The 17,814-nt window shown below is 41.5% G+C and overlaps 1 protein-coding gene across 1 annotated transcript in view; it reads left to right on the top strand.

Moving 5' to 3' along the window:
- RYBP (RING1 and YY1 binding protein) overlaps positions 1-16,545 on the top strand; it is a 46,829-nt gene extending 30,284 nt beyond the window's left edge. Inside the window, exons 3-5 of the mRNA XM_080384378.1 lie at positions 8,030-8,206; positions 8,316-8,414; positions 12,629-16,545. Of these exons, the coding sequence (XP_080240504.1) occupies positions 8,030-8,206; positions 8,316-8,414; positions 12,629-12,881 (529 nt within the window). The 3' untranslated portion in view covers positions 12,882-16,545. The remainder of the gene's footprint in view (positions 1-8,029; positions 8,207-8,315; positions 8,415-12,628) is intronic.
- Positions 16,546-17,814: the final 1,269 nt, after the last annotated feature.

Genomic DNA, 17,814 nt, shown 5'->3' with positions numbered 1-17,814 from the left:
TGTGATTTCAAATTAAATAGCAGCAAAAGGGGAGAGTTGTTCTTGAAGTGCTGTTTTTCAGGACACCTTATAGGGATGGCTCTTTGTTCTCCATAGTGTACAGGAGCTTTTGTTTGCTGCTGTCTTACACCACTTGGTATCATGAACTCTCCAGAGGCCTATCAGAATAAACCTGTAGTCCAAAACATGTGCATCATACAGTGTTAGGCATCTCTTTTTGAATTATTTTTATAGGGTTGTGTGGTAGAGAAGGACAAAGACCCAGGGCAGTGAGGGAAAAGGAGCCCGTGGGACTGGGTGGAAAAGACCCAGGTTTATGATCAGGCTCAGGCTCAGGACTTTCTCAGTGGAAAGTCCAGTTTGTGATTCATCAGTTTCCATTGGGGGGGGAGGGGGGGGGGGGGGGGATGACAAACAAAAAAACCCCAAACAACAAAAGAGAGAAGTTTTGTACAAGTCCCTATACTTGCAAAATACAAACAGTGGTGGCGCTTCACTGAAAGTTTTCCAGCAAATTCCCAAATAGCCACGTTCTCTGGCTTGGGGCTCCTTTCCTGCTGGTGGCCCACCAGGTCCTAAGTCTGGCTGTGCAAGGAGCACCATATACGATGTTCCTTAATTTAATAGGAGGTGAATGGTCCTGATTTGATTTCACATACGGATTTGTGGTAGTGCCTGCAAATGGTATTTGCAGTTTTCAGTTCTGTACTGTGTTAGAACAGGTGTTTTGAGGAATCATGTGACTAATCAACTTTGGGATAGAAAAATTCTGGTCTAGCTGCTTCCAGAAACATCTTAAGGGCCTGACTTTAGACTGTGTTGCAATTGGGATTATATGAAATAATGTATATTTAAAAAGAACCGTGAAAGTTTTGAAAAACCTATTACACTATGCTCTTTAACAGCCATACTGAAACAATTTCCTCAATCGGTTCTAGGACTCTCTTAGTACTGGTTTTTATTTTCGCTAAAAAAAACCCCCAGAAATGTGAGCTGCAGAATCTGTGGAGTGGCAACTCTGGGAATAAAACTCAGTGATTTATACACTTTTATTTGTAAATACGTCCAAATAATTAAAAGTAAGCAATACTAAGGTTTCTGTAACAAATAGGAATTGAATATTCTTTTTATAGGTGTCATTCAAAAAGCCTCAGCTAGCCGGTAGTGGCACAGAGGCAGTGACCAGCTGCTTTCCAGCAAACAGTAATGCCTGTCATGTTGTGTAAATGGGGGTGACAGCTTGCATTTAATTTAATAACTTTCCCATTCTTAATTTGACTTTACAAAAGAGAAGGGAAGGGGGGGGAGGTGGAATTGAAGAAAAGCAGGGAGCTGGCAGATTTGTGAGAACACTAAATATTAAGTACTGTGAATGTTAGAACTTTTTAAAGTTTAAAAACATAAGTACTGTGGAAGGTGTTCAAGCTGTGAGAAATAAGCTGAAGTCTGAAAACTTCTGATGGCCAAACACAAAGTTTAAAATACTCTTCTGAAATCTGAGTAGCTCAAGGTTTGTTGTCAGGGCCAGGAATAGTTATTGGGAAGCTGAGGCTCCTTTATCTCTGCGTTGCCTATCCTTGGCTCTTCCAAGGAGACAGGAGACAGTGGGCTGGATGGTTGAGAACGACATTGAACAGTTTGTTGGAGGCTTTCTGGAGGTGGCTGTACAGTTTTAGATGTACTTAGTTTATTTTGTGGTGAACAATTGTTTTGTTTGTGTGAAGCTGTTAACTTTCTTTCATGTTTTTTCCAAAATGTTCAGACTTAGCTCTCAGAATCTTTCAAACATGTTGCTGTGCCTAACACCTGTAGCCCAGAAGTGGATATTCCTTAGAGTAGCTTACGTATTTTTAAACATCTGTCTTCTAAATGAAAACACAGCATTAACCCATCAGTGTTAAAGGAAAATTCTTCTCTTTCAACAAAATACTGCTCGGTCACATATTTCTTGCTGTTCATCCAAGTCATCTTTTACTGTTTTGTAGTTGCCTTGTGGTCTTGTATTACATGGAGAACTTCCCAGATAAATGTATACTGCTTCCATACTGCTTTACAGTTGTACACTAAGGACAATTTCTCCATTAATCCTTTCTCTTGTTGCTAAAAAGGACTGTGTGGTCATCACAAATGAGCTGGAAAATATGCATGCAAGAATGAGTGCTCGTCCTGTCATGTTTATGGCTTAATTTCTCCAAAGCTTTGGTAGTTCTTCTGTAAAACTCTTTTAAGGAGATTTTTTTTTTTTATGGGTTAGTTTCTAACCTTGCTTTAAACTTTTTGCTTAACATAAGAAGTATGCTTATTGTGTTATTGTTCTGGCACTAACTGCTTTATAAACATATAAATACTTTTAGTCTTATTTTCTTGGTTTTCTTTGAGCAAAGATATATTCATGTGTGACTAGGATTATTACAGTAATCATGTACTTCACACTGCACAGTGTATGAAACAAATTTTCTCAAAGAAATGGTGAGCCGTGCAGAGGTCTGCTGGTATCACCACTTGCATCAAAGCCAGAACAGCATGAAATTATCCAAATCCTCGGTACTTCATGTTACAGGAGGCTTTTGACTCTGAAATCCCACTCGATGCCACTTTCATTCTTCTGATAACATAGTTGTAGGGAAGTAAGAGCAATTGTAATTAGATCCACATTTCTGGGGATTGCTGGAGTCCCTCAAGGTCTCTGTGTTGCTGTGGGTATAAAGCCAGCCGCGGTCTCCACTCCGCAGTGTCTGCAGGAGGCAGGTGGCTGGTCTTTTCCCGAGGCAGCCGGGACCAAAGAAATCCCAAACAGATACAGAAGTTAGGGTCACATGACAAATGTGGTGCAGCTTATCCGCCTATATCCCTGTTGAAATCCAGGTCTGAGTAACTACCATGTGTTGGAAGTGTGGTGATTTGCGCTACTCTACTCCTAAGCCCAGTTGCAGGGGTTGCGAGCGGAGCAGCAGAATTCCTGGGTTGTCCGTGCTCTGGATTTGGTCCTGAGACAAGCTGTAACAGGAAACGCTGAGATACAGAAGAAAACGCAAGCTGTGAAATACTGCAAGATGCTTGCCAGAACCTTAAAAGTACAGTTGGTTTTCGTTGGATTTTTTTTAACTTTTATTTTTTTATTTCAAGAGCACAGTAGTATAGGCAGTGAGCCCTTGAGGAAATGTCTTGCACTTATTCCGCTTCCCATGAGCCAAACATCCCAGTGTCACTTCATATGACAATCTGAGGGTATAGTATTTGCAGGCATAATCTTTCTGTGCAGGCCTGTTGCTAAAAGGTAGTAAAGAGTGGTTATGTACATCATTTATGATAGTTGGTGATAACGACCTAAGTGCCACAACCGTGCTCCGAATAGAGAAATGTGTTTCAGCTTTTTTACATGTTGGTATGTCCTTGCTGCAGAGATCATTGTTCCGCAAATATATGCTCCTGTGATGTAAACTACACTCTAACTAATGTGAAACAATTTACTTGGCCGAACATAACTCGGAAATCACAGTTTAGTTTAATTTCTGTCAGTTTTATAGTGGGAGAAGACATGTTCATGTTGAAAAAAGGAGGAGGAGAATGTTTATTTATTTGTCACATCGGTGTTGGATCTTGATGGTGGAGTCTTTACCCAGGCTGTTGTTTCAATTAGGGGGGAAATTGTCTGAGCAGAGCATAAGTTCATTTTAATGTTCAGATAGAAGGAAATGTCCCGATTTCAGGTACTTGCATTGAAGATTGGTTCTTCCAGTGTTCCTCTGCTGGCACTATCAGTTGGTGTGTGTATTGCACACTCCTGGCTTCTCTGTGTTTGAAAGCACTCGCCCGATACTGAGTGCAGGAGGCTTAAGTTAACGGTGCCACCAAGGTGTCACAGCACATCTCAGTTTGTAGGGACACAGGTTGGAGGGGAACCAAGCAGTCTCTTTTATAGGAGATGTTGGGTGCCACTGCTGTTGGAGGGGTCCCAGCAGGGACCGGGGAGCAGATAAGGAAAACATGTGTCTCCTTGTCGGGGAGACCCAGTGGCCTGCAAGAAGCAGCAGAGTGCTGTGGCTCAGCATTTGATACCTGCTTAGGAATTCAAGAACCAAGTATGATATTAAGTATTACATCTTTTCAAATAATTTTTTGGAAGTTGAGACTTGTTAGCTGTGGTTTGGGTGTAACGTTGATACTTTAAACCTTCTAGTAAATGATGATACAGTTGTTCCTTAAATGTGAGCGCTGGTTGGACAGCCTGGAAGAGACTGAGTTGGGGTTTGATATTTGTCACTTAGATGTAGTCTTTGTTTGTATGAACATTTTAATGTTACAGGAAGAAAGCTGATGAGTGGATTTGGAGGTAAAAACCAGTTAGTACTTGTTTTTGTGTCTGTTTATTCTTACAAAAAAATTTAGAAGTGGTCCAACTTTCTGTTCAGGTGATTCTGCTGAATGATAGCTTATTTTAACATAATAGCTGCATCTTTGGGTTGAAGCATGCTCTTTGGAGACTGAAAAAAACCCCATACAAAAAAAAATTAAAAAAAAAAAAAAAAAAAAAAAGCCAGTTGGAACAAAATTAGGGACAGGGAGTCTCAGTCACATTGTAATGTTCAAAAACAGAAAAAGGAAAAAAGAATCTCTCTGTTCTTATGACTCTACATTCTGTAGTAGAAGCCAGAGCATGTTAAATCATTGTAGCCCAAGTGGGAATAAGGCTTGCATCTCTCCACTGATACTTTTTTTTTTTTTCCTTCCTTGTTCACATTCTGAAAGGGACGATGACTAGTATCCACTGCAAAGCATTATTGAATTTACTTTTTTCCTTATTTCTAGAAGGCAGTGCAAGCTACCTGCTGCCACAGCAGGAGAGGAATTCACAATGCTCATGAGGAGGGTGGCTGCTTTGGCAAACAGCGTGACTAGGATATGGCACGGATGGCTGTAGAGGCAGGAACAGTGTCTGGAGGGATGATGTGTGTCAGGGTGCTAGATGATCAGTGTTAGCCCTTGAAGTGTATTTTTGGTAGGCTGGGAAACTTGGAGCAAGTTTTGGATATTGCAGCTACTTTATTTGATTGTGGTTACTATGGTCATGGTTTGCTGTGGTTAAAAATGCACTGCTCTGCTTGCTTTGCTTGGCTTCTTTGTAAAGGGCTTGTAACCAGTGTGTCCTGGCTGTGCTGGCAGCGGGGACCTTATTTGAAGGAGTTTATTACTATTAGCATGCCAGGTGCTTAACTTACCTGTTTTTTAATCTTCCTAAGCTTGCTGCTAGCAAGTGAAATGGCAAAATTAGGAATTGGAAAGCAATTGGATTATTTATATTATTTTAAAAAAATAATATCTGTTCTAGTAACACAGCAGATCTTGAAATATACTCGGTGTTGGCCAAAATCTCAGCAGCTTTCCATTCCCTTCCTTGGTGTGGCAGGACAAACCCCATCAGCAGGGCTGGCCCCCCTTCCTGCAGGTCCCCTGCCTGCACACGTTGCTGCCTGCTCTCATCGCTTTCAGTTTTGGATTTGCCCTTACCCGCCGCAGTGGCTGGCTGGGAAGAAGAAATATGCAAATGTGGCTTTGGAAGAAGTTGTGCTAGTTATGTCAGTGGCTGGCCAGAAAATGATAAAGTTTAATAAACGTGGTGTGCTGTCACAGGCACAGATAAGGAGTGGGAGCTCACAGGGCAAAGTGTCTCTGCAGGAGCACTTTAATGCTGGTCTCTTTTGGATTCCAGCCTTCTCTAGGGAAATGCATGTGACTTATTTATATTGGGGTTTATTTCAGTTTAGTTGAAGTTTCCATTTTAAAATTTGCGTCTTCATTCAAGCAGTGCAGTACTCCAGCAACAGGAGCGACAGCTTGATAGCTGCGGAGGCTGGACATAAGGCTTGGAAATAACATCACAAGCAGGCACATCGGTCTCATGCAAAGTGGAAAAACTTTGAAGGTGCTCTCAGATTCCTGAATTGGGATTTTCCATGAATGGCTCAGTTTTCTGACTTAGCTGGTAGTGTAAACAGCACATAACTGTAAGTCTGGGCAGAAGTGGCAACTTCAAGCAGTGAGGTTAATCATGTATAATCATGTATGGAGATGGTATCTGCCCTCTCTTTGAACATGTCTTGACACTTTATCTCATTTTTTTTTTCTTTTTTGAGTAGGTGATTAGCAGGTTACTTGACACAAGCTACTGTTGTCAGCTTTTAGTGTCATTGCATCAATCTGAAAATCCCATGTAACCAAAACACTTTTTCTTGCGTGCTTATTCTTAGTCATACAGACGGAAATTGCTGTATATGGGATTTTAAATGCAAGGATGCTAAATATCTTTGCTGTTCTATGGAACAGGTAACTGCTTGATCTGATCTGCAGAATGTTTCAGTATCATAGTTACCTAAGGCTGAAGACTAGTCATCTGTTGTCACTCAAAAATGTATGCAGATTGTAGCATAAAATGAGTTGTAGTTTCTATGTTGGGTGAAAAATCCAAATGCCAGTGGTGCTGAGATGGGTCAGGGGCCTAATTACAACCTTTTGCATAGCCTTTATAATAAGCTGTGGTAGTGAAATTAAATACTTGGGTGTAACTGGCTTCAGTAAGAACATCTTGGTACCATTATGCAGAAAACCAGTGCCAAGAGGGGCTTATTAGATACTTGGATTTTCCTGTGACAGGGAGTAGAACTTCTCTGGGTGTTTCATAGTGTGTATCATTGCTAAATACAGATGTTACATGTGAATGATTAGTGGTTTGTAGATTTTTTTTTTCCTTAAACACATGAAACCACTGAGTAGCTTCTTAAAGTCTCTCTAGATGTTTGTAGTAAAAACTGGGCACAGGTACAGAGCTCTGCAGCAGAAACCCTTGGGTTTCTGTGTGCCAGTTGTAGACTTAATGATACTTGCGCATTGCTTTAATTGAAAATCTGTTATAGTCTGATATATGTAGAAAATTTGAGTCTTATTTATGACTAATATAATAGCTATAGACAAGCTTGAGCAACTATTGCAATTGATACTAAGCTCATAACGGACGACTAATGGAGTTGATAACCAGTTTTTCTCCTCCCCCCCCCCCCCCCCCCCCCCCCCCAGTACTGTGGACGTAGGGAGCATAGATCTTTCTGGCAGGCTGAAGGGGTTGAATCGATCATGAACAGGTAGAGTATTCAGTGTATAAACCGCGCTGTGATATGCCGGGCCAGGAGGGAGAAGTTTTGAGTTGTTAAGCTGAGAAGACGTTAGATATTGGATGAGGAGTGTGAAGTGGTGGAGGTACAGATCTCTGCAGCATACGTGAGGACCAGTAACCAAGGTATTGGTTATGTGCGAAGCTACTTTTTTGTGTCATTCAGAATTTGAAATGGAAATAGTCTTTGAAAGACAGCTTGCTTGTGTATTTTGCCTGAGCACCATCAGGGACTGCAGACAATGGTGTGAAGATGGTGTGTCGGAGGCTGGCACGGCTGTTGCCCCGTGGAAGCGTGAATGCCCGCTTGTCTTCTGTGCTGCTGCCAGAGAGCTTCGTTCCTGGCCCTCGGGACAAAGTCATCTCAGTTACCTTCTCTTGTTCTTTGTTAGTGTGAGGTTTAGCTGCTTCAGGGAACCAGAAGCTCATTTGAAAAATTAAATTGAAAGATGGGAAAGAGACCGATGTTTATCAGGAAACTTATTTTTATCACTCTCTCTGTTCCTTCTCTTAAAGTATAGCCGCAGTTCATAGCTGGCAACTTCTTGAAAGCTGCTTTTTCACTATTGTCCCCCCAAAACTGGCTGTAATTTCATGACATGGATGGAAGAAAGGGAGCATTATACTTAAGAACGTTAGATAAGGCTAAAAACTGACGCAGTTTAGAGTATTTCTTAATTTTACGATTTCTATCTCATTTGGTAGCAGCAGTAGTACTTCGCATTAAATAAGGACATCCATTTGGTTCTTTATAAGTGGAGTATTCTTCCCTGGTTGCTAAAATAAATCTTCATACTGCTTTTGGTGCAGTTATTTTTACTGTGTAAAATTGACTATAGATCTCTCTTTTTATTGTCATTATAGAAAACCTAGAATAAACTCTCAGTTGGTGGCACAACAAGTTGCCCAGCAATATGCAACCCCACCGCCGCCTAAGAAGGAGAAGAAGGAGAAAGTGGAAAAACAAGACAAAGAAAAACCTGACAAAGAGAAGGAAATCAGTCCCAGTGTTACAAAGAAGAACACTAACAAGAAGACTAAGTAAGTTTGAAGGATGCGCTGTTAAATGTGATTTCAGTAGCACTGTGCATTGATTAATTGTGCAGTTAAACTAACATCTTACTCTACTTCTTCCCTCCAATTCTTACAGACCAAAGTCAGATATTGTGAAAGATCCTCCTAGCGAAGCAAACAGTATACAGTCTGGGAATACTACAACAAAGACCAGCGACTCAAATCACACTTCAAGGTAACTTTAGTATAAAGCTGTCAGTATCTGAGCACTAGATAAAGAACAGAGACCTTTTTTTTTTTCTTCTTTTTTTTTTCTTTTTAAATGGACAGAGACAGAGTACTGTCTAACCCACAGGGTCTGCCAGTGTCAGTATGGCAAGACCATCAGTGGCTATGAGCCTTCTCCATGTACAGGCACTCAAACAGTGCTGGTGAGAAGGGATTCAGGCATTGGAAATATTAGTTCTGTTGTCCACTCAGTTTTTGCTTCTCTGCTAAAATAATGGTACTGTCAATTGGGCATTAAAGCCACAGTGGGGGGAAAAACATTAACCAGCAATTGTGGTCGTCTTCATCAAATTCTTAACATCACTTGATAGCAGTAACAAAGGTTACTTTTTCAGTTCCATATCCATAGTTCAGTCACTGTAATTTTCAAGATAATTTTCCAAGTATACAGGAATTCAGTCTGCATGAACAAATTTGCTAGAACATTGCAATCAACAAAAAGCATGAATGGTTGGTTTCCTATTTGTCCAAGTTTCAAATGAGTGGCTGTCTACGGAGAGAGCTTTATTCCTGGCCTTGCCTATACTGCATGCTTGTTTTCTTTAAGCGGTGTCTTGTGCTCTGTTTCTAAAATGAAAAATTCAGCATCTAAGAACAGTTTTTATATTACTGAACTTAGAGAGCTACAAGAGGCTGAATTCAACTGGGTGCTTTGCCTATAGGGGCTATATGAGAATTGCATCTCTTTAAAATGGGCTGTAGTAAGTATTTTACAGTGAAACCACATGAATTGAAAAAATAATAGTTAGCTGCAAACATTTGTAAAGCACATGGGAAATATGGTTAACACTGCTGTTAGCATTCAGTTTGGCAAGACATGACTCTACAGAAAACTGTTACCTTGGTAGTTTTTAAGTAATGGCATGAAAATCTTTAATGATAAGAGTGAATATCCTTTACACAGGAACTCGTTTGAATGTAGCCAGGGCAGTGTGAGACTTGCTGTGCTAGAAGACTGAGCTGTTTGCCGGGACTACTGTTAACTCTTCCTCAGCCCCCAAAGACTGAAGTTGCCAATCCTGATTTGATTAGAGAAATACAATGTTATTGCAATGTTGGTTTTTTGGTCCTGTTGTGGTTTTTTTCTTTTTTTTAAATGGGACTTATTTTGAGACTTAGGATGCAGGGTACTTGATGCACTTGACTAATGATATAATATTAAATTGATAGATTACATAAAATAATTGTTTTTACTCCTTTGAAGGAGTCACTCTGTCTACTGCAGTCTTTTAGTCCATGTTTTGTGGCAAGCTTTTGTCATTCCTTATTAAACCTTAATAGTATCAAGTCTGATTGGGTATTTTTAAGGGATACATCATCTCCTTCAGTTCCTAAACACTCTTTTTAAGTATTTAGTTTAGTGGAACCTTACTTGCAATTCACTGCCCTCAGGAGTACTGTCAAGAGTCTTTTTAAAGGATCTGAATTTTACAGAGTCACATCTGTTCAGATTTTTTTCATGCCCAGATTTCTTAACTGTTTGTTATTTTTGTAAATTGTCTTTTAAGGTTCTCCAGATTTTTAAGAAATCTGGTTTGGGCTTCTTGAATACTATGCCTATTTCTGACAAAATATCTTGGTTTGTTCCATGCCTTCCTGTGCATGTGTGCAGATTGATTTTGAAACATATTTCTTATTTGGCCATGAACCTTTTTAGCTATAAACGTGAAGCATCAGTGTTTAATTTTGCAAAATAACATGAATGGGCCGATCCCTTTGCCTTCTATAGGAAGCAAAAAACATGCATGTGCTGAAGAGACTGTCTGGAGACTTCCACCTGTGCTTAATCATCTCTTTGCACAGGGGAGACCCCTAAAACCTCCTGCAGAAATGGTTGGAGGGCTCAGCTGTAAAACTGACATTGAGAATGTGAACAGGACTGTGGACAAATCCTGCACCTCAGCTCTGCTTCCCCCCAAGTCCTTCCATGTTACTTTGTCATGGCATTTAGGGATGCATGGGCAGTTTCATTCAGGTGCTCAGTGCGTGGCTTGTCTCAAAGGCCGCTGGTAGCGGGAGCTGTTCTGGGCAGAATGTAATGCAGCTTAGGCCACATCAATTCCTTTCTCTCTTTCTTTTTTTCTTCTCCCCCACCCCCCCAGTTATGGCTATCAGCACTGGCTTTTGACAAGCAATAGTGGGAGTGCGTGTTCAACACTACAGAAAGGTAGAGGCAATAAGGTCTGTTCCGGTATCTGGGCCAGCGTTTTTTGGCTGTTTCTGAGTACAAGAAAAAACAAATGACCCAGGCAAATTACAGGAAGAACTGGGTTTCCTAGAGGAACTCGGGGCTTAGGGAGGAAAATACGTACGCGTACTACGCTTCCGGGAACGCTTGTGCTGTGTTTGCTGCCGATGCTTTGGGGGCAGCCTGCGTCTGCTGAGATGCTATCTGAAGGCTGACGGAAACCCCAAAACTCGCTGAGCTAGCTGGCCTTTCTTGTTGCCCACAAACAGGGTGACATCATTTAGCCTAGCCTGGGGTTACGTGTTGAATTTCCCAACTCCCGTGAGCACGTATGTACAACACATATGCGTGGGCGTGTGTCACACTGCTGCGGGAATTCACGAAGCACGGCTATGGGGCTGAAAAGGCTGGTCACTAAACGAAGGGGCTGTTTTTCAAGTAGGAGGTTTTACTGATGGTTATCCCAGTGTAGCAGTATTTTTAGTTGTATTTTCTAGCCTTTGCTGTGGTACTTGTTAAAAATTGAAACAGTCTCCTAGGTTAGATGTGAAAATACTATTTTCAGTGCGGTAACTTCATTTTTGGTAAGGAATCTTGCAGAAATACCATTGTTCTATTTTTGAAGCCGTACATCTGTCCTTAATACTTTTTTATATTCTGTCCAGTTCTAGAATACCACTTGGATGCCTACTACTTAAGGACTGTCCCCTTAACTTACCGCTGCAAGCCACTGAATATGCATGGCCGATACAAAGTCGGCTTAATTTCCTCTTTTTTTCGTTTCGACCACACTAGCCTAGCTGCAGATGAGGAGGAGTAAAGGCAGATTGGTTTAAAAGCTGGAGCTTGATCCCAAAGTAAACTAACCTTCCCTCCATCCCTTGGAATAAGGCAGTTTTCAGCAAGCTACTTTTCACTGATGTATAAAGACTCTCCTTTTTAATTTCCCTTTTGGGAATATTCTGCTGCTTAAGCCTGACCCTTAATTAGGAGTAAAAGCTGTGAATTGCAGCAGTTGCTGTGGATGACTTGGAATTTGCTGGTAGCTGAAGGAGTGTCCAAGTTTTGTTGTATCAGAGCTTTGGACCAGCCCCTGAAATGTGCATGAATGTTGGCTTCCTCGAGTCTAGACCCTTATTAGCTACATTACTAACTGAATGATAGCACAGCATGCAAATTACTGAGATAATCCTGAGCAATAAATACCAATGTGTTCTTTTCTGGTGGGTTTTTTTTCCCCCCTTTTAGTCTTTTTCTCCCTTCCTCTAACCAAAAGCACTAGCTGCAAGAAATACTGTTGTACATACTGGATTTTATTTACAATAACCTTGGTTCCAGAGGGAACATTTTGAGCAATTTTATACATAGGCTGATTGGGCATCTGATTTGTATAAGCTCAAAGCAGTTGCGGGAGAAGCCAAGTTGTCCCAGTGCCTGTGTTGTTTGCAGCTGCAGAGTTCCAATATGGGAATGAAAGAGCTGTGGTCAAATGCTTTCATGTGGTTTTGTATTGCAGAGTCACAGCCTTGTCTCATAACATCAGGGCACATGATGAGATGGTGAATTTAGATAAGAGAACTCTTTCATCTGCCGCTTGGGGAGGAGATCCTTCGGTCTGTCTGGCTCCTGGCCGCTTGGCTCTGCTGTAGTGTCCTCCTTTCTGGCAGAGTTGGGTTAGGGATAAGTCTACAGCAGATGCCCTTTGCAGAGCTCTGCAAGACAGGTCTTTCCTCTGGGGCTGAGCATGCTGCTGCAGCCCTCGCAGCCCGGGCTGTCACAGGGAGCAGGTCAAACCTTTGTCCTCTGCTGTGCAGCGCTTGCTGCTGCCTAGGTTCTCTTCCCAGTTATTGCCATCTGTGCAGGCGAGTGGAGGACGAGTCACACTGAGTTTGTTGTCAAATGCTTTTTCTAATAAACTTTTCCTTTCTTGTTTGTTTTTATCCTTCTTATAAATGTTTTCTCATTTGTTTTAGACCCAGACTGAAAAATGTGGACAGAAGTACCGCGCAGCAGCTGGCAGTCACAGTGGGAAATGTCACAGTAATTATCACAGACTTTAAAGAAAAGACTCGCTCTTCTTCCACGTCGTCTTCTACAGTGACCTCCAGTGCAGGATCAGAACAACAGAATCAGAGCAGCTCAGGCTCTGAGAGCACAGACAAGGGCTCGTCCCGTTCCTCCACGCCAAAGGGGGACATGTCGGCAGTCAACGATGAATCTTTCTGAAAATTGCACATGGAATTGTGGAAACTATGAATCAGGGTATGAAATTCAAACACTCCACCTGCCCATGCTGTTCAAATCCTGGAGAGCCTCTTCTGCGCTTGAACACACACTTTCTTGGACATCAACCTCTTACCGATGCAACCAGGATATAATTTCTGCTTGCCGTGGGCATCTGGCCACCAAGGAATTTCTCACCCTAACAATTACTCTTGACACTTTTATGTATTCCATTGTTTTATATGATTTTCCTAACAATCATTTATAATTGGATGTGCTCCTGAATCTACTTTTTTATAATATCTGCTGTGCACAATTTTCCATGAACATTACAACTTTTTGTTTTGGGGTCGGGAGCGGGTGGGGAGGGAAGGGAGCTTTATTTATTGCATTCACAAACTCCATCCTCTTTCAACATATCCTTTTTAAGTTCAGTTCTTCTTCCAGTTATACTGTGTACTATCAGTTTTGATATAAATTATATATAAATATATATATAAATAAATATATATAAAGGGTTATTTGAAACCAATACATGGAAACGCTGGTGCTTGAAACACTGTGAAGTGAAAAAAAAAAAATAATTGAACCGTTCAAGATCTGGGACAGTCCCCTTCTGTGAAAGTACTGAAATGGAACTGGTCTTAGGTGAAAAGCGTTCCTGAAGGTTTGAACCTGGATGGGGATCCATTCTCTCTATTGTTCCTTCCCCGTTTCTTCCCTAGGCAATGGCTAAAATGTACTGGACACACAGTTTTGATTTTTATAGCTTGGGATCTGAAATGAGAAAAAATTTGCTCCAGGTAGCTTGTATTTCCAGTAGGGTAACTTGGATTGGTGATGTGCAAGTTCGTGCCCAGCTGGAGCGTAAGCGTTCGCAGCCAGACTGGTGTTGGCATGCCACGGAGTCATGTATTTTGGTAACGTGAGCATTGCTATGTTGTGCATAGCCAGTCCCACAGATATTTGGTGGTTTTAGATTTAATTAATTTTGTCCACCTGCATCAGTAACCGAGGTAACTAGAACTGGAGCGGTTTGAAGGCAGCAGGGAGCCGTAGGACTGGGAGCGAACAGGCGCTCACTCCAGCCAGCGGCATGTGGGTCGGTGGTCGTCAGCCCCCTTCTGTCTGTCTCGGCCGTGCTGTTGGGGTGGCTCTTCTTGAAGTCCATCTGTATTCCATTTCTGAACAGCATCTCGTCCAGGGATGATGTTGGGCTTGTCAGCATTTGGATGCTTCTGGGTCTCCTGCTATGGGAGCAAAAGTAGGGAAAAGCTTTTATGCTGGCAAGTGAGTGACATGCGTGGCTCATGCTCATGACCAGCATCTCCATTCTTGCTCTAAAGCTATTCAGACTGTAATTTCTTTTCCTGGCCTGTTAGTGTTGCTTTGCAGTTTACCTTCCATGCATTATCCTGCTAAAACACTAGGCTGAAGAGGTGAAACAAACTTCTTTTTTAAAAAAACACACAACAAAACCCAAACCTCTTTGGCTTTTCATCTTTATTTAGTGGCCCCAGGGTGCTTTGTAGTAATTTCAGGCGCAGAGGCTGTGGCATTCATTTGACATCAAATGCATAACTTCTGGGCGTGAGGAAAGAGGGCCACATTTTGACAACTTTGTGCCAGCTTGTTATATTGTGAATTATTTGCTTAGCAAGAGTAATTTCTCTTTGTGGAGGCAACTGATTTAAGATTTCTTTTAAAATCTGTGTGGTTTTGAGTAGCAGACATAGGTTCCTTTCACACTGCTGACAGAAACGTGCAAGGGATCTGCTCGAGGGTACGTGCAGTGGCAGTGCCTTTGCAGCAGTGGTTTTATTCTGGATACGTTAGCATGGGCACCCCGACTTAATTCTGCTTATATTCACAGTATAGGCTGTCTTTACCTTTTTAAGCATTTCTAAAGTATTTATTAAAGAACCAAAGGAAACCAGATGCTTCCTATGAGCATCAAGACAATTTATTATACATAGTTTTAAATACTATGAATTTCTCAATCCACATTTTAACATTAGTGGGATATTGCAAAGACATTCCTTTTCCAGTTTTTACTATTCCTTTAAGGGTCTCAGGGAGGGTAAACTGGTCAGCCATATTTATTTATTTTACTGAAATGTATTGGAATAATTTTTTAAGAGAGATTTTTTGAAGATGCCCCTGAACTTGTATATTTTGCACTGCTTTATAAATGATCCATTATCAATTAGGCTTGCATGCATCTTGGCCGCGATCCAGTGAAGAGTGTGAGCGAGCGGCGAGTCCCTCTGGCTTCAGCAGGGCAAATTCTGGTGCTTCAAGTCAAACCGCACACTCACCTTCTTCGTTGAATCTGGGAATTTGTGCAAAAAAAAAAAAAAAAAAAAAAAGCATTGTGTGTACCAGGAAATTGCTTCTTTTTCAAGTGAAAATGGACCTGTAGATCAGTTGAAAAAGCTTTAACGCCGTAACCAGCTACTCATGGCTACTGGTAAAGTCAGTAACATCTATCTCTTTTGGGCGTGCCTCCTCAATAAAGTAGCTTGCTATAAATAAGTAGGAAAATTTCTTTGGAACAAGTGACCTGTAATTCTGCATTCAATAGAAATTGCTAGCTAAGCATTGAACCTCCCCAGCCTCATCCGTAGCTGTTGTGTTGTGGATTTGAAGGATAACGTTTGCTTTTACACTTGATTTCTGAAGTTAGCATACTCATGGCACGCGTCCACGGGTGGGATTCCCTCCGCGCTGTGTCTGTGGGATACCCCGCTGTTGGTGGGGAACGTGTTTAAAAGCCAAACCAACCAAAACACTAGTGTAGGGGAAGGACCAGATTTGTGGTGTTCAGTGGCACAGAAAGCAGGTAAGTAAAGCACAGTGTTACATTTGCGAAGTTTCAACTCTTACACAGACACACACACACACACAGACACACACACACAGACACCAACACAGCTTGCCTGACTTGCTCAGTTTGACGTAGTTCTGCAAAGGAAAAATGACAGCGTTTTACACCACCAAGCTATTTATTGGAACACTTTGCTTGTTTCAAATTGGACAGATCAAAAATTTGGCAGCAGCTTCCGTGAGTTTATTTCCACTGAGATGTTTTCACCTGCCTTACCAAGATCATTCTCAGTCTACTTTTTTAAGCTCTACCATAAACTTAAATTATTGAAAATTTATTAATTGCTGACTATATAATAACCTTTGCTTGTATGTAACCGAATGGTTTTAAGAGCCAACATTTAGAGTATGACAATGGAGCTGAACAGTTTTTAATGCGCAAGCAGTTCTGTTCTTGTGTATGACTTGTAACCTTAATTTACTGTGTAAAGATGGTTACATTATTTCCTTAGCTTTGTTTGTTGGAGACAAATATAGAATGCTTGTTTAAGTATGTCAAAACATAATCTTATCTTGTGGATTTTTATGTTAATGTATTATACGAGCTATATTTTTCATTTGCCCAGAAAGACAGCTTGTATAACGCTTTTGAAAGTTTTTCCGCTCTGTAAAGTCTTTAGAGCTGACAGTCCTGTTAGGTTTGTTTTAATCTTCATGCTAAAGTGTCAATGGTGGTTTTGTGAACTGGTCAGAAATTCACAGGTCTTAAATGTTTTTGGGAAATTTATATTGGACACTGCTCTTTGTCTAGCAAATAAAAGATGTTAATATATTCCTGTTACTGGCATGTGCACGACTGTTATTAGAAGCCACTTTATCATTTTCCTGCTTTAAATAGAAATGTCTATTTATGAATTCTGCTTGTAGTTTTTTCACAAATAAAATAGTAAAATTTAATTACATCTGAAAGCTCTCTTTTTTGGGAGATGCCAGTACTGAGAAAAAGTGGAGTCTTGTTGAAGCAGTTTGTCAGTCTGTACGTCTTGCCCGTGAGCCACCGCTCGAGCACCCACTTCTGCAAACACTGGGTTGCGCACACAGAAAACTTCAGTCGAGTGAGTAAACCCAGTTTGTTCGCTGGGACTGACGATGTATGGAGAGTTTGTGGCAGATGTGTCTGCAGAATTTGGGTTCTGATAAATCTTTTTTCTCTTTTCTGTAGCTGCAGAAAACGGTGAGGCTTAGTGCAGAGGGTTTCGGTGAGAGCCCTTGGGAGTTCCTTCAGCTGTCTTGTGCTAATGAACTCCCACGAGTAAAACTAATAAAATTTAATTGAGAGCCTAATTGTATTTTTGTAGTGTAAAAATACTGGTATTTTGCAGGCAGTATGCTGGTCCTCTGCCTAGGAAACAAGGTGATGTGAATTACTATGCTTTTTTTAAGTTTGTATTTCCCCCCCACCCACCCGAGACAGGAGATGTGTGACTGAACTGTTCACATATGAAGCTGAAACTTGAAAAGCAAGCAATAGGTGAAATGCATAGGGGAAAAGAAGTATCTTACTCTAGAGCTTTTCTTCAGGAACATGAGGACAGTGCCTAAACTAAAAGCTATTTGGATATTTTTGTGTGTGCTGGGAGAAGCCTGTGTTAGAATTAGAGGTTGCTTAAAAAAACCCCAACACTGTGCAGGCTCCTAAAGGCTTTTAACCTCAGTTGGAAACGATTCGGAATCCTTTGTGCCAAGAATAAGAAGAAACAGGAAAGGTAGTGGTTGTTCTATAGACCTGAAAAGCACTTGCTTGGCATGCCGGACGGGTGAGTAGGGAACTAGTCCTTGCCTCGGAGCGTACGGTCCCTGTCCTCAGCCTGCAGCAGCCGAAGGTGCCGGAGCCGCTGCCAGGGTACAGCAGCAAGAGTGGAGGAGATGGGCATCCACCTGCCTCATCACCAGGTGGAGGCTTGAATGCAGCCAGCAAACAAACTCCATGGAAGGTGCCCGCTGAGCCTGCCCAGTCACCACGTCCCTGGGATTTCGGTTGATCCGTCTGCTGGAAATCCTTTGCTTTAGAACCGTGTGCGATGCTGGAGCTGCGGTCAGCGGAGGCTGC

Source organism: Falco punctatus (genome assembly GCF_963210335.1).
Source record: "Falco punctatus genome assembly, chromosome: 4".
Lineage (NCBI taxonomy): Eukaryota > Metazoa > Chordata > Aves > Falconiformes > Falconidae > Falco > Falco punctatus.
Note: the sequence above shows the minus strand (reverse complement) of the source record. Positions and strands in the feature narration are given on the sequence as shown.